Source organism: Antechinus flavipes, chromosome 6 (genome assembly GCF_016432865.1).
Source record: "Antechinus flavipes isolate AdamAnt ecotype Samford, QLD, Australia chromosome 6, AdamAnt_v2, whole genome shotgun sequence".
NCBI lineage: Eukaryota > Metazoa > Chordata > Mammalia > Dasyuromorphia > Dasyuridae > Antechinus > Antechinus flavipes.
Window position 1 is genome coordinate 87160404 of NC_067403.1, and position 14417 is coordinate 87174820.

Genomic DNA, 14417 nt, shown 5'->3' on the forward strand with positions numbered 1-14417 from the left:
AAACATGACAACATTTCTCATATTTGACACTTTTATCTACTTACATAGCAACTACCTCAATTCAGGCTCCTGTTACCTGGACCACTGTAATGGCTCCTAATGGCACCCCAAGTTTTTTTCCTATTACAAATCTGTCTTCCATATAGCTGACAAAGTGATGTTCTCTAAACACAGATCTGACTACACCACACACTTACTCAACAAACTACAGTGGTCCCCTGTTGCCTCTAGGATAAAATATAAGTTCCCTCATTTGGTTTTTAAAGCCCTTTACAATTTGCCCTGCCCTGATCATACCTTTCCTTATTATTCATTACTCTTTCTCCTTCACTCTATGGACCAGCCAAACTGGTTTCTCTCTATATCTCACATGACACTCTATTACCTATCCAATACCTTTGTACTTGAACTTCCCAGTCATCTCCACTTCAAATAAGTCCTCTTTTCTTTTTTCCTTTAAGACAGGGATGAAATACTTTTTTCTGCAGAAAACCATGTGAGTAAATTCTGTGCCTTTCCTTCTCAATTACCTTGAATTTGACTACCTTGTATTTTATGAAAGGTATAAACAATACAAGATATATATTTTTATTCATTTTGTATATTCATACTTCATATGCATATATACATATAATATATACATATACATATGCATATATATATATATACACACACACACACATATATATCACTTCTTCCCATAGGATTCTCAAAAGTAAGAATCATTCCATTTTTTTTGAGTCTCAGTGCTTAAAGCACATAGTAGTTACTTAATAAATGTTGATCTGATCTGACATACTCAATAAAAAGGGGTAAAAGGGCTGTCATTTGCATTGGTGAAAGCAATACTCATGCCAATGAAATCACTGACCTTTGAAAGTGACAATGTTATTAGTAGCCATGAGGTGCTACTGGAGATAATTCCTGTATATCTAGGTTTTGCTCTACTTAGTATTACTTCCCAAGATTCAGTGTTCTTTCCTAAGAGACACAAATTATATTTCTGTTAAAAGCAGAGCCTAAAGCTTAATTTCTTTCAGCTTTGCTACTTTTCAGCAGAAAAAGAGTATGAGCTCATTATTATTATAATGCAAAAAAAATCTTACTCTTTGATTCCTTCTAATAATTTGAAATTTAAATTATCTTCACTTCTGTCAAAGAAACCTTTATTGTCTATAAAGACCAAATGCCTTGGGTCATGCTTTCTTTGAACAATGTGTGTTAGCTCCACAGTATCTTGATTATCACATTTCAGTCTCACTCCCTTCTGACCACAGGCATCCTCCTTCCGGGGTCTGAATCCACAGCAGTTTACATCTAAGCGGTTGTAGATCTGAAAATACAAAGATTAAAAAAAAAATAAGCCAAGCTACTAAATGTCACCAATATTTATTAATGCCAGGAGAGTTTTAAAAGTGATCAGGGTATGCTTTATTAGGAAATAACTTGCCAAGATCAAACAGAAGAAAATAATTTAATTAAAGGCAATTGTTAGGGTAAATATACAATTTGGAACACCATGGCCTTGGTAAAAACCATATAGTATAGGGGATAAAGAGCTGGATTTGAAGTCAGGTGAAATCAGGATTTAAATACCAACTTGAACACTCTAGGCAAATCATTTAACCTCTATGAAACCAGCTTTTCTCATTTACAAAATAGAGACAATAATATTAATAATAATAATAATAATAGGGGCAGTTGGATGGCTCAGTGGATAAAGCACCAGCCCTGACATCAAGAGGACCTGAGTTCAAATCTGACCTCAGATGCTTAGCACTTCCTAGGTGTCTGACACTGGGCAAATCACTTAATCTCAATTGCCTCACCAAAAAAAAAAAAAAAAAACCCACAATAATAATAATAATTGGGATAGCAATGATAATAGAGTTGTTTTGAGGACAATGAAATAACATGTAAAGTATTTTGTGAACTTTAAGAGCACTCTATCAGTATTAACTGGCTCCAAATTATAATAATATAAAGTCCAGATCAACTTGGTATTTCTAATCTTTACATACAAAGTCCCCATTGATATAACCTATAGATATATGACAGAAAAATATTTTGCTTTATTCCTACTAACAAAGGAACTGCATAAAGCATAAAATTTTTCAGTATAATTAAAACATAACAATAGATAGCATTATCACAATGAACAACTATCAAGCTTGGGACCTAAAAGGCCTGGATTCAGATCCAATCTCTAATATTTACTAGCCTTTGGACCATGGGCAATTAAGTCATTTAACTGCTCTGAATTAGGCTCCTCATGTATAAAATGGATAGGTGGGGAAAGAAAAAATCATCAATAATAATAACTGCAATACTCAGATCACAGAATTGTTTTGACATTTAAAATGAGATAACATCCAAAAAAGCATTTTGAAAACTTTAAAGTTTTCTATACATGTAATTAATTTACATTTATAAATGCTCAAAGTGAGATCTCCTCCAAAGAGCAAGTGGCCATTTGTTTAATGGACTGCATAATTTGTACAATATATCTTGACTTGGGGAGGAAATGTGTGAAGACAAACAGTAGCTCTCAAAGAGCAGATCTCCACATAGGCCCCACCTGTGACCCAAAGTATTTTATATAGTATAGGATAACAGGATTGTAGAAACAAAGCAGATTTTCCATACCTAAGGTCACATTATCAGTTATGTTTAATGCACTACACTAAGAAGTAGGGATACAAACAAAGGCAAAAATACTCCCTGCTATTGGGGAGTTTATAAGCCAATTATGGAGACAGATGCGTGGAGACACACATGATGGAGACACACAGGTAGAAGTATGAATTTGAATGGACATCTTTTGATTCCAAATACAACTTTCCACTGCACCACCTTGTCTTCCCAGTAGTCCCAGCTTAAATTTGAAGACATTCATAACTTTGTCTGGAAAGGAAGCAGAATGGGATACTAGATCCATACTCTAGACATAGTCAGAGGAATAGGTCTGAGTTCCAGATTACATGTGTCTTTATATGTTGAATCAAGACCAAGAATATTAGAATCACTTAAAATTCATAGTCATTCATAATTCCACACATGAAAAGCCAAATGGATAAAGAATGTTTATTATTTTGACTGTGCTAGGCAGTTGAATAAATAGCCTATAGAGATTGTCCATCTTAAGAGGATACCGCAAACAGACACTTATCACTGTGCCCAAAATTGAGCAAAAAGAGGAAAATGAACTGGATTATTTTCGGGAAGTTAAAAGTTTTTTTTTTTAAATGACATCATGATATTCACAAACAAAAGTGTACTTTTTTCCTTTCCAACATTATTCCAGAGTTGTAAAGGGAAAACATCCAAGACTACTTTGTTTGGCAATTTTATCTAAGGTTGATCACCATCTTCACTCTTTGTTGCCTCTCTTTCTTTTGTCCCCACCCCAGCATCTTGCCACTGTCTATTCTACCTAGAATGAGCAGTGAAAGGATAAGCCAGTCATAGTGAGATGGCTCTGTAATGATGCTTAATTAAGAATGATTCGTGCACTAAAAAGAGAAATGATACTTGGAAGGAATTTGATGCTCTACGTGGCTTTTTACATACACACACTTTAGAGCAAACTGGTGGTGAGAGAAGCAGATGTTTCAAGTGAGACATCTCACTTGATACAAGTGAGATACAAGATCTCAGCAGATCTTGTACAGCTACAAGAAGAGTTGGAAATTTCATATAAGAGGGGTATTAGTATAGTATAGTCAAAGGAACAGAGGTATGCCTAAGGGGATAAACAGAAAACTAGGAACTTGCTCTGAATGTGGGCAAGAGTTCAAGAATCTGTCCTCAAGTTGACAGAAAAGCAAGTCAGCTGCCACAAGGGGTCATGATGAGGAAACAATAATTTGTCCAAAGGGTCACACATGCTAACCAATTGACACAAAGATCATATCATATAGGATTACCATTATTACTTTAAAGAGAATAATTAATTAGTCTAATCAGGATAACTGAGAAAATATTTAGATAATTTCTTTGAACTAGAGGTTTTATTTGCAGATGTAATTTCTTGGCTATATCTGAGTAAAAAGAAAAGGAAACAAACTGTTTTGTTTCTATAGTTTTGTTAAGTACAGGGGTGGGGGAAGAGGAATGAATCCAGAAATCTGGGCCTCTCTCAGCCCAATTCCTTCTTCCGACATAGGCATTAGCCAAGAAAAAATATGGAATCTCTGTGCAATTCACCCATCCTTTCTGCATATTTCTAGATATAAATTCACTGATGAAGTATGGATGGTCCAACCTATCTACACGCCAACAATTGTAGATTGTATTTCTCTCAGTAGATTTTTAAGCATTCTGAGGACAACATCCTACTGTGACACCTCCTACCATATCCTGAACATTGGGCTTCTGTAACTGTGCTGTGGACTAATGATTATCACAGGCTCATGAAAACACATTTGCATTTGGATTATTTTTCTCTGCACTACAATTGCTAACAAAGATGTGACTATAAAAGAGCTTCACTCGCATTAAATAACAATCACACTATAGAATATATCCCATTTCTCAGTGAATGGATATTTATTCTACCAATCTATTTTCAAACTGCATGAAATCAACTAAAATTGGAGATGGAAAAGATCTATTTGGGTTCTCTTTTCTATTCCCTTGACAGCAGTAGGTTGTTTCCTGTGGTGTATTTTTAAAGTGCTTTGTCCAATCTAGTTCTGAATGACTCAAAAGATGATGCTTTCTTCCACCATTTCCTTTGGCAAACTGCTGTAGTCTGAGTCTGTCAGACCTCACCATTAAGAAATGTTTTTTGTGTTGAGCCCAACTTTCCTTTTGCAAAATGTTATCCAATTAAATTTAATTGTACCCATTCATATAACCAGTAGACAGAAAGAACAAAGATTATTCCAAAATAACTTTAAGTATATACATATGTATGCATATAAACTTACATGTGTATATATATATATCTACTGTTATGTATTGCTTTTAGAAGTGGTTGTATATGCCCATGTATATATACACATATATATGCAAGAAGTTACCTGTATGTATATATGACTAGTTTTAAAAGCACTATATAACAGTAGACATATATATATATATATATATATATATATATATACACAAAGAGATTACTCCATATAAATATATTTATAGATATATAAATGTAGATAAAAGAGGGTTTAAGTCCTTGTTTCAATTCTTGCCACTGACACTTATTAGCTTTGTGACTATGATTAAAACATTATGTTTCAGTGCCCTGAGAGAATTTTCTAAGACTAAATATTACAGATGGGTGACCCATTTGTAATGATGGAGAGAAATTCTAGACTGGCTATATTCTATAGCAATAAAATCACAAGTCAAATCCCCATTCTCCCTCTCCCTCCTAGAAAGAGATAGGTGTTTATACATATTTGGGGTTCTTTTATAACAAACCCTACTTTACTTTGTTATACTATTCCAGAAATTATAAATAAAACCTTTGTGTCATTGCTATTGTCTAGACAACTAATAATCAGTGCATCCAGTCCCTTTACACTTCCTTTTCTTTGGTTTCCTAAGGTTTTTTTTTTCTCCCAGCTCTTCTCGGAAATCCATCTAGATCCTTCCATTTCCATTCATAGTCAGACTAAAAATAATCCACCCTCAACCCTCTAATCCACTCCTTAAAGTTTAGTGCCTCTCTGACTGCCAGTTAGAGGAGGAACATTATGTAGAAATTTCTGCTTATTTTTTTTAAGGGTGAGTACAGTTTTGTAAAGTCTAATAGGGCAACTCTCACTGATACAGAAGTAGACTGCTCATGCTGAAACACTCCCATTTTTGACTGGTGCATTCCTAAGCACTGTAGTTCATGTCTGCATTTCTGTTGTGGTGGTAGTTAGGTAGTCATCCCCAAAAGAGGTGGTGTTTAGGGAAGGTTCTTAATTTTTAAAAAAATAAAACAGCTTAAAACTGACTGCCAAACTTCAGAAGTGATCATAATATAGAATGATGAAATTCCAATGTCTTCTCATTAAATAAAAAGATATGGGTTTTGCCCATTGTAACTTGCTGTATTCATCCATTTCTCATCATTTAGGAAAATGTGTGTTTTAAGCATTTTGCTAACTAAAATTAACTCAAAAGAATCCAGGTGTTTCTGCCAATTTTTCTGTTCATGGGGATATTTTTAGACAGATTTACTTCTCCTACCAAGGTATTTTTTTTCCCTCTTTCCTTTTTGGTACCAGTAACCTTCCAGCTCAGCAAGAAAAATTTCCCAGTCAGTTACTTAAGTTAGGCCTACAGAATAAAAATAGAATGTCCCACTCTTCATACTGTCCTTCTAGAAGCTCTATTTGAGATATACTGCCTTATTTTCTAGCACTGAATGCTACTGCCTTACATACACCCTGTTTTTCCCCATGCCTGTTACCCCTTAAATCATGATTGTATTTACCCAAGATAGCCCTAGTCAAATAATTGTTAGTTATAATTGAAATATTATCGCAAAATATTCTCAAACAGCAAAATGTTATTTTTTTTTCTTTATAGTCAAATTCATTCTGACTAGGTCCCATAGCTGAACAATATCATAGTACATTCTTAGAGTAGCTGATTGCACAGTGCATAGAGTGCTGGGGTTGAAAGCAGGAAGAGTCTCTCTTGGCAAATTCAAATTTGGTCTCAGACACTTGCTAGCTATGTGATCCTGGGCAAGTCACTTAAACCTGTTTGCCTCAGTTTCCTTGTCTGTAAAATAAACTCAAGAAGGAAATGGAAAACACTCAGTATCTTTAACAAGAAAAATCCTCAATGGGCCAGATTTCTTGATACCAGTGAACTCTTTGTCTTCACTGATTCAGTTATAATTCAGTACTACATTTTTTTTTCCTATAAGTGGGTCCAGACCCTCTGAGTCTTGTTAACTGTCCTCAGTTACCATCACTCTTCTATACTATCTTTATAGAGCCTAAAAACCTAGTAGTATGTAAAAAGTTCCTTTCTTTTCTGTCATTTGGGAAATTTGGGGAAATTTGGGGAATTTGGGGAAATTTGGGGGAATTTGGGGAAAGGGAGGTCAGTTTGTTTGTTTTTTACAGAAGCACTCATTCTTAGACATGTGAAATTCTCTCCTTTCTATCTCTTACTCAAAAATAATTCCACTGTCTATAGGATGAAGCTCAAAATTTCTTAGCCTGGAATTTCACAAATTAACTCCAATTAACATTTCCTATCCTTTTCACTCTTATACTGTGCTGAGTGAACACTCCCATAACACTAGATAAACATGGTCTTTTGAGTAAACTTTGCCCTTTCCTATCTCCCTATCTGCATCAAACATTCTTCTACAATCTACCTCCATCAGAGAATGATATCATTTTCAGAACTTGTCTAAAATTCTTTCTGACCATCCAAGGCAAGAATCACCCCCCCCCCCACACACACACACACACACACATCCTTTTATATTTAAGAGCACTTAGTTTCTCCATTCTACTAATTTAGGATTCGGTACACACAACCCACACTTTTAGACACAATATATCAATTTCTATGTCTTAAATCTATAGTGACTGGGCTGTTCATTCATTCTCCATTTTTGGAGGCACTTAACTAATATCTATTTGCTTAGCTCCAAACCAAGCCCAGGTTCCACCACAGTCACAATGTAATAAGGATTGATAAATTTGTAACAAGTGATTCAGCCTCAACTCAGACTTGAAGCTCATCTTACTCTGGGTTTGTATCTCGGTTTTGATAACTCGGCCCTTCGTTGTTCATTTGTGTCCAAACTTCTCCCTCTTATTTTCAGTATATAAAGAGAGCCTGACTTGAAGATAGGAGAAACTGTATTCAAACCCATTTCTGAGTCTCAGTTTCTTCCCATATAAAATGGGGAGAGAGTAAACTATATCACCTCAACATCTTTTTTCAATTGATATCTATGATCATGGATAAGAATCATACCTAGTTCTTAGAATTGTTGAGAAGATTGAATATAAAGCATTTCTAAAAATCTTAACTGAGATATATATCTGAACTATTTATTTGTATGGCGGAAGGCTGGTAGAATGGGTAGAGGGCTAATCTCAGAGATGAGAATATTTGGATTCAAATCCTGCCTCTGCTCTATACTGAACCTGGAGAAGTTACTTAAATTTCTAGGGCTAAATAGTTTTTGACCTGCACTGATAAATGGTATTTGCTGACTGGCAGTTCCTTACCTCAGTGACAACACAGATCTAAACCAAAATATTTTTGGTACTATTCTTACCAGCCCAACCACAAACATAGGTTGTATATGTTTATGGTCAACAGCTTGGAAACTCTGGTCTGCATCCTATATCGAATGGGGCTAAACCCTTGCTTTGTTCTTGATGGCCCTTCCATTACCCAAAATCCCATCTCTGAACTAAAAGCTCTAAGACTATATTCATCCTTGCTATGTCCAGGCAGGTATCCCTGCCACCAAGTGTCTGCCTGGATTTATATTGCTGTCTACTGCCGTGCTCTTGATAAGTTTAAGAGCTTATCCTGCCTACCCACCATGGGACCTCCCTCCTATTCTCTACCCCAGTCCAGAGGGTCAAAAATGCATGCTTAGATATGACTTTACTTACCTCTAAGCCAAGAACTCTCACATGTTTGTACTTGACTACAAATTCTACAATGTTGTAAATATCTCATTCCCAGGTCCCCATTTTTAACTGAAATAATCAGAAATTAATATAGCTATGTAACACATACATATACACCTAATTCTCTGACTCTGGTGTTGAGGCTGTTCCTACCACCCCCCAAACCTCTCTTTTTCCCAAGCAGAGACAATTAGGAATGCATACCAACTTTCAATCATGTTTCACATCCAGTAGGGCTCCAATCATCCTATAAAATGCATCCCTCTGGTCCTAAAATGATACTATCACCCATCCCTAAAGATTGTTCCTGGAACTCTGCACATGTTCAACCTCAGAGTTCAAATCATCTGTGGAACAAGCCAACCTCCACTAGCCCTAGGACCTGTTTTCTCCACACTGCCAGATGTTTCTGGATTCCCCAGCTGAGTCTGAGGGGCACCTCCAGCGTCCCAGGATCTTGCCCTGAATAAACACTGTTCTTTAAAACATTCATAATCTACCCTCCACAGATACAGGCAGTAACTCACACCCCATGGGCAACACTGTGACTCACAGTCCCACTTTTTTCTCCATCAATCAATGAGCATTTCATAAGAACTTGCTTTTAGTCAGGTACTTTCTTGTACAAGGACAAAGAATGAACCAAACCTCATTTTCAAGAAGCTTATACTTGGGGGAAGGAAAAAGTTTCACATATAAATATATACAACACAAATATATGCAGAGTAGTGGAGAACAAATACAAATTTGGGCAAGGTCTTATGAGAATAGTTACTAGATGTAGAAATAGTAACAATGATAATAATAACTAATATTCATGTAGCTTTTAAAATTTGCCAAGCACTTTAAGAAAAAAAAAATCACCTCATCTGACTTTTATAACTCCTCTCTAAGTGCTAAGTGCTATATCCACTTTTCAGATGAGGGAACTGAGGCTCATACACACTCAGGTAACTAATGTCTCTCTCTGCTCCTATACTTTCCATCTTCTGTTTAATCAGGTCACAAACATGTAGGGTCTTGCTTCAGACCGTGCTTATTTCACTAATAGCTTACCTTTATATCAGCCACTACCTTGGACTTTAACTTCCTTTCTCTCAAGTTTAACATCCCTAAATCTAAAGCATATTATAAGGTGGTTTAAAACAAACCTCTCCCAAAACATTTTATCCTGATCATTTCACTTAACAAAGTAATCAAATTGAGTTTCTTCCTCTTCCCTGTTGTCTTACTGTTTGCTTCTTTCTCCAGCTTTGCTCACATCATTGTTTTCATCTATGGAAATCCCTCTATTCCTTCAAGACCCATTTCGGGAGCCACTTCCTTCCCAAAGCTTGCCCTGATCAAGTTGCATCTCTCTGAGGGAAAAACATGCACAAAAATATAAGATATATACAAAGTAAATCCCCAAGTAATTTGGAATGCTAATGGCACAAAAGTAAAGCTCTCCCACTACCTCCATAGCCATCTCTTGGGATCTTTCCCCTAGGAACATAGGGCATTCTGTGATATGCTAAGATCACAAGGTCATTGATTTGGAGCTAGAAGTGATCTTAGTAACTTCAAACCCAATCCTTTCATTTGATGAGAAGACGTAAACTGAACTAAATCTTCCTGGGTCAAAACCCAGAATCATTCCTTTTTACCACCTTGCTGCCTTCTAGATTGCCATGGCAAACAATGCTACCTGAAAAATTACATGTTCACATATGCATATGAGTATGTCCATTCATGAATGTATACCTAGACATACATATGTATATACACATATCCATGTATGACTGGTATGGCAATATATTAAAAGATGAAACAAGCATCCAAGTCATTTGTTCCCCATTCACTTGTCACAGGACATTCAACTTCCACCCACTGTCCCCGTCTGCTTGGACTTCACTAAATTGCAATCATTCTGCTAAACATGATCTCTTTTTTAAAATGTCATACTTTGAAATAAGTGCTGTTTCTGTACCTTAATTCAAAACAAACCCCCTCATCCATGAAGCCAAAACAAGACATTTCTTTAATTTCTAAAAAGCAGTAATTTGTAAATTTCCCTAGAATCATAGACCTAATATACAAGGTCAGGGTGACCCAAGGATCTCAAAAATTGTTCCAAAAGCCTATTCTACAGGCTCTATTTGATAGGTACTAAACAAACTGAAAAGTATAGGTCCAGTTATAAACTGAATGTCTGTCATCTAAGGACCAACTCTGTTAAGTTCAAATAATCAGCTAACAGATAATGAATCTGATTTTTGAAGTTCATGAGAACTAATTATTAGGGTATGGAAAGGTTGTTGTGCTTTACCTAAAAGGAGGAAGCACTTACCCCAATGAAATCAGGGGCCTTTTAAAGACTTACAGAAGTATTTAGATCCTATGACACACTTGATGCTATTTCAATGGGGCTCATTCTATGTTTAGGATCAATATAATCCACATCTGACTTTTTATCAGATGCCAAACATTGCCATGGAGGGAGTTTGCCAGACAAGTGACAATCTATTTTTAGTCCCACCCACCCAAAAAAAAATTCTAGTTCTATAATTTACCCAACTAGAGTCACATAAAAATAACTTCTTCTGAATAGCTACACCCACTCATTTAAAAAGAATTTGAGAAGGGCAGACCCCCTTGGCCTAAGGAAAAACCATAATCCTTTCATTTTAGGAAATGGGGATTTATATGGGAAGTGTAGGATTATATCTATGCTCAAGTTTAAAACAATAACTTTATAAGATTTAAGTCCAGGAAGATGAAAAGGATTTCAGCTGCAGTGTTCACACCGTCATGTTTTTTATTGGTTGTTTTTTTTTTCTATTTGTTTTGTTTTTTTGTAGGACCTCCCACAAGCTTAATAAACAGACTCAAATTTTTCACAGGCACCCCTGTGAGCTAGTTAGGTAATGTTGCCATAGGAACCTGAAATCTTCCTTGTCCTCATTTTTGTATGTATGAATTTCCAGCCTTCACATAATATTTTCATCAATTTCCTTTATATAATACTCTTAAAAAAACACTGAAGAAAATGAGCAAAGAAAAATAAATCAGTCATGCTAAAAAGTAATTTTAGTAGAATTGACATTAATCCTATGGAGCCAAGTCATGTAACTGGCTCATACAAAATGATTTAAGGGAGGAAGAGAATGACTTAAGTTTAAAAAAAAAAAGAGTTTTGTTTTTGTTTCAAATCAGTTCAACTAGGACAACTATTTTAAAAATTGGTGATATGGAGGAGAAAGGACAGGAAAAAGAAAAAGCTGGATTCAGGCAAACAGGTTTGGGATGTAATCTGGAAAATCCAAAGCTGATATGAATCCAGATCTGGAACAAGGCCAATTAAGGACTTACAAAGAAGTTGCTCCCAATGGTAGTAATTCAGAGGTATTCAGACCATCTCTAGGCTTGCCTCTAGAGGCAAGAACTTCTGTCAATCCAAGTGATCTAAATCACTGTAGAAATGAGGATTCTAAAACTAATCATCTACAATTCCCTGGAATGACAGTCTCTTTTCTTTTGCAAATAGACTCTGACCAATAGTTGTGGGAGAACCAAAAATGCCAGAAATCAAGTGTTACTATGTAAATAGTGATTTCCTATCCCTATGTCTTTTTTCATACCAATGTTTTCTTTTCACCACATAAACAATAAAAACACAAAGGCAGTTTTTGGCCAATCCTGCAGCAAGCTTTACAATAAACTTCTATCATATAATGCACAGAAACATGTATGTGATGGATCCAGCTCATCCTGTATCAGAAAAAAAAAAAAAAAAACAAACTACAAAACAAGATTTTACTTATTGTCTTACTGATGCAAGTAAATAAGAAAATGATAATGTAGTTTTTCATTTATTTTTTGGGCTTTGGGTATTTTGGAGAGCAGGTTGTATATTTGTGGCATTTATTTAGATATCCTTCTCTGCTACATTTTCTTTGGTGCACTCAAATTTTAAAATAAAAATATGCAGTACCTGATACACAGTAGGTGCTTAATAAATTCTCATTGACTTTACTTGACTATCCCTTCCCTTTATTTTTCCACTGATGACTAGTCTTTGAAATTGGGATTTTTTTTTAAATCTTTGTATTGGTATTACCAATTTGCTTTACTTTATTTTGCACCCAGTAGGCAATTAATAAATATTTAGCCACCACAGAATCTGTTTTGACAACTTGATCCAAGTATATGAAGATATTATTACAGACAAAGTAATAAGTAGTAATCATTGCTGCATTATCAATAGTAAGAAGATATGCTGTCCAGCAAGAGAGACAAAGAGAAATTGCATTTAAAATTAGTGTATATAATATAAAATATTTGGGAGTCTATGTGCCAAGAAAAAGTCAGGATTTATATGAACATATTTATAAAGCATTTTCCACACAAATAAATTCAGATCTAATCAATTTAAAGAATATCAAGTACTCATAGATAGGCTGAGCTAGTATAATAAAAATAACAATTCAACCGAAATTAATATATTCATTCAGTTTCATACCAATCAAATGAACAAAGAAATTGTTTTTCAGAACTAGAAAAAAATAATAATGAAGTTTACCTGGAAAAAACAAAAAGTCAAAATTTTTAAGAAAATTAATGAAAAAAATGCAAAGGAAGGTGACCTAGTTGTACCAGACCTAAAACTATATTATAAAGCAGCAATAATCATAACCATTTGGTACTGGATAAGAAATAGAGTAGTCACTTAGTGGAATAGTTTCGATCCACAAAACACGATAGTCATTGACATTAAGTAACTAGTATATGAGAGACTGTTCTAGTTGCTAAAGATACAAAGGCATTAATGAAAACATTGGGTAAAAGTTTCTCAATACATGGAAATAAATAGTGGTACAGGATTGGTGTCAAATAGAACTGAACCTTAAATACTACTTGACATAATTAACATGCGACTCATCTTTATGTCTGAGATCAGCATCAAGGACTCAGATATACACATGTTGCCACTCAGTGCATTCCAGACTAAGTGGTGTCATTCAGCTAACATCTCAAAATGGAAGCAAAGGTGAGCCCTTATCACGTTAACCTAAGCTCTATCCCCTGTTCCCATGTATCCTTGTGTCCCTAGTCATGAGAATAGTCTTTGAATGTTCAAGAATGTCCTAAATATAATGTGGGGCATATTCTGCTACTGAAAAATTTCTCCTAAAAGCTTTGTTCAATCACAAATCTTTTAAATCCCCAAACCAAACAACTCCCATCTTCTTTGAGAAACATTCAACTCTGTCCATTTTTGAACTTTTGATATCATGCAATCAACAAATAACCCAACCAGTAAAAAGAGCACTGAATTGGGGTATCCAGAGAAAGGTATGTTTTAGGCACCATTTTCCTAACCAGCTGTGGCTTTGGCAAGTCATGGCACCTCTCTGGGCTTTCATCATCTGAAAAATAAGAATTAGACCAAATGATCTGTTTACTTCCAGAGTTCTAAAAATATTCCTGAGAATCTACTCTTAGAAGGTATTAAAAATGTTTAAGTTAAGGTATCCTCAACCAACCTACTGGCTGTCTAAAAAAATAGTTAATGATGGCAGTCAGTTAAGTTTTTGATTGAATAGTTTCAAATAAATCCTATGGTTTATACCCAAAATGGGAGAGAGCTTGTTCAGTTTGAAATAAACAGGAAAAGCAGGTGAGCTAATTGAGGTAATCTTCATATGTATTCATTCTTTCACTCACTTATTCATTCATTACGTCAATAAACATTAATTAAAGATCTACCAGAGAGATGATTTGTCACTCTGGTTGTTAGACAAGTGTTGAAGAATGGTTAGCATTTCC

General features: G+C 35.2%; 1 protein-coding gene across 2 annotated transcripts in view; it reads right to left on the bottom strand.

The window, feature by feature from the left end:
* The window catches only part of GASK1B (golgi associated kinase 1B), a 50029-nt gene that overhangs the window by 8125 nt on the left and 27487 nt on the right, over window positions 1-14417 (bottom strand). For both annotated transcript variants that reach the window (XM_051966999.1, XM_051967000.1), the window contains one exon: window positions 1107-1333. In XM_051966999.1, the coding sequence (XP_051822959.1) occupies window positions 1107-1333 (227 nt within the window). The remainder of the gene's footprint in view (window positions 1-1106; window positions 1334-14417) is intronic.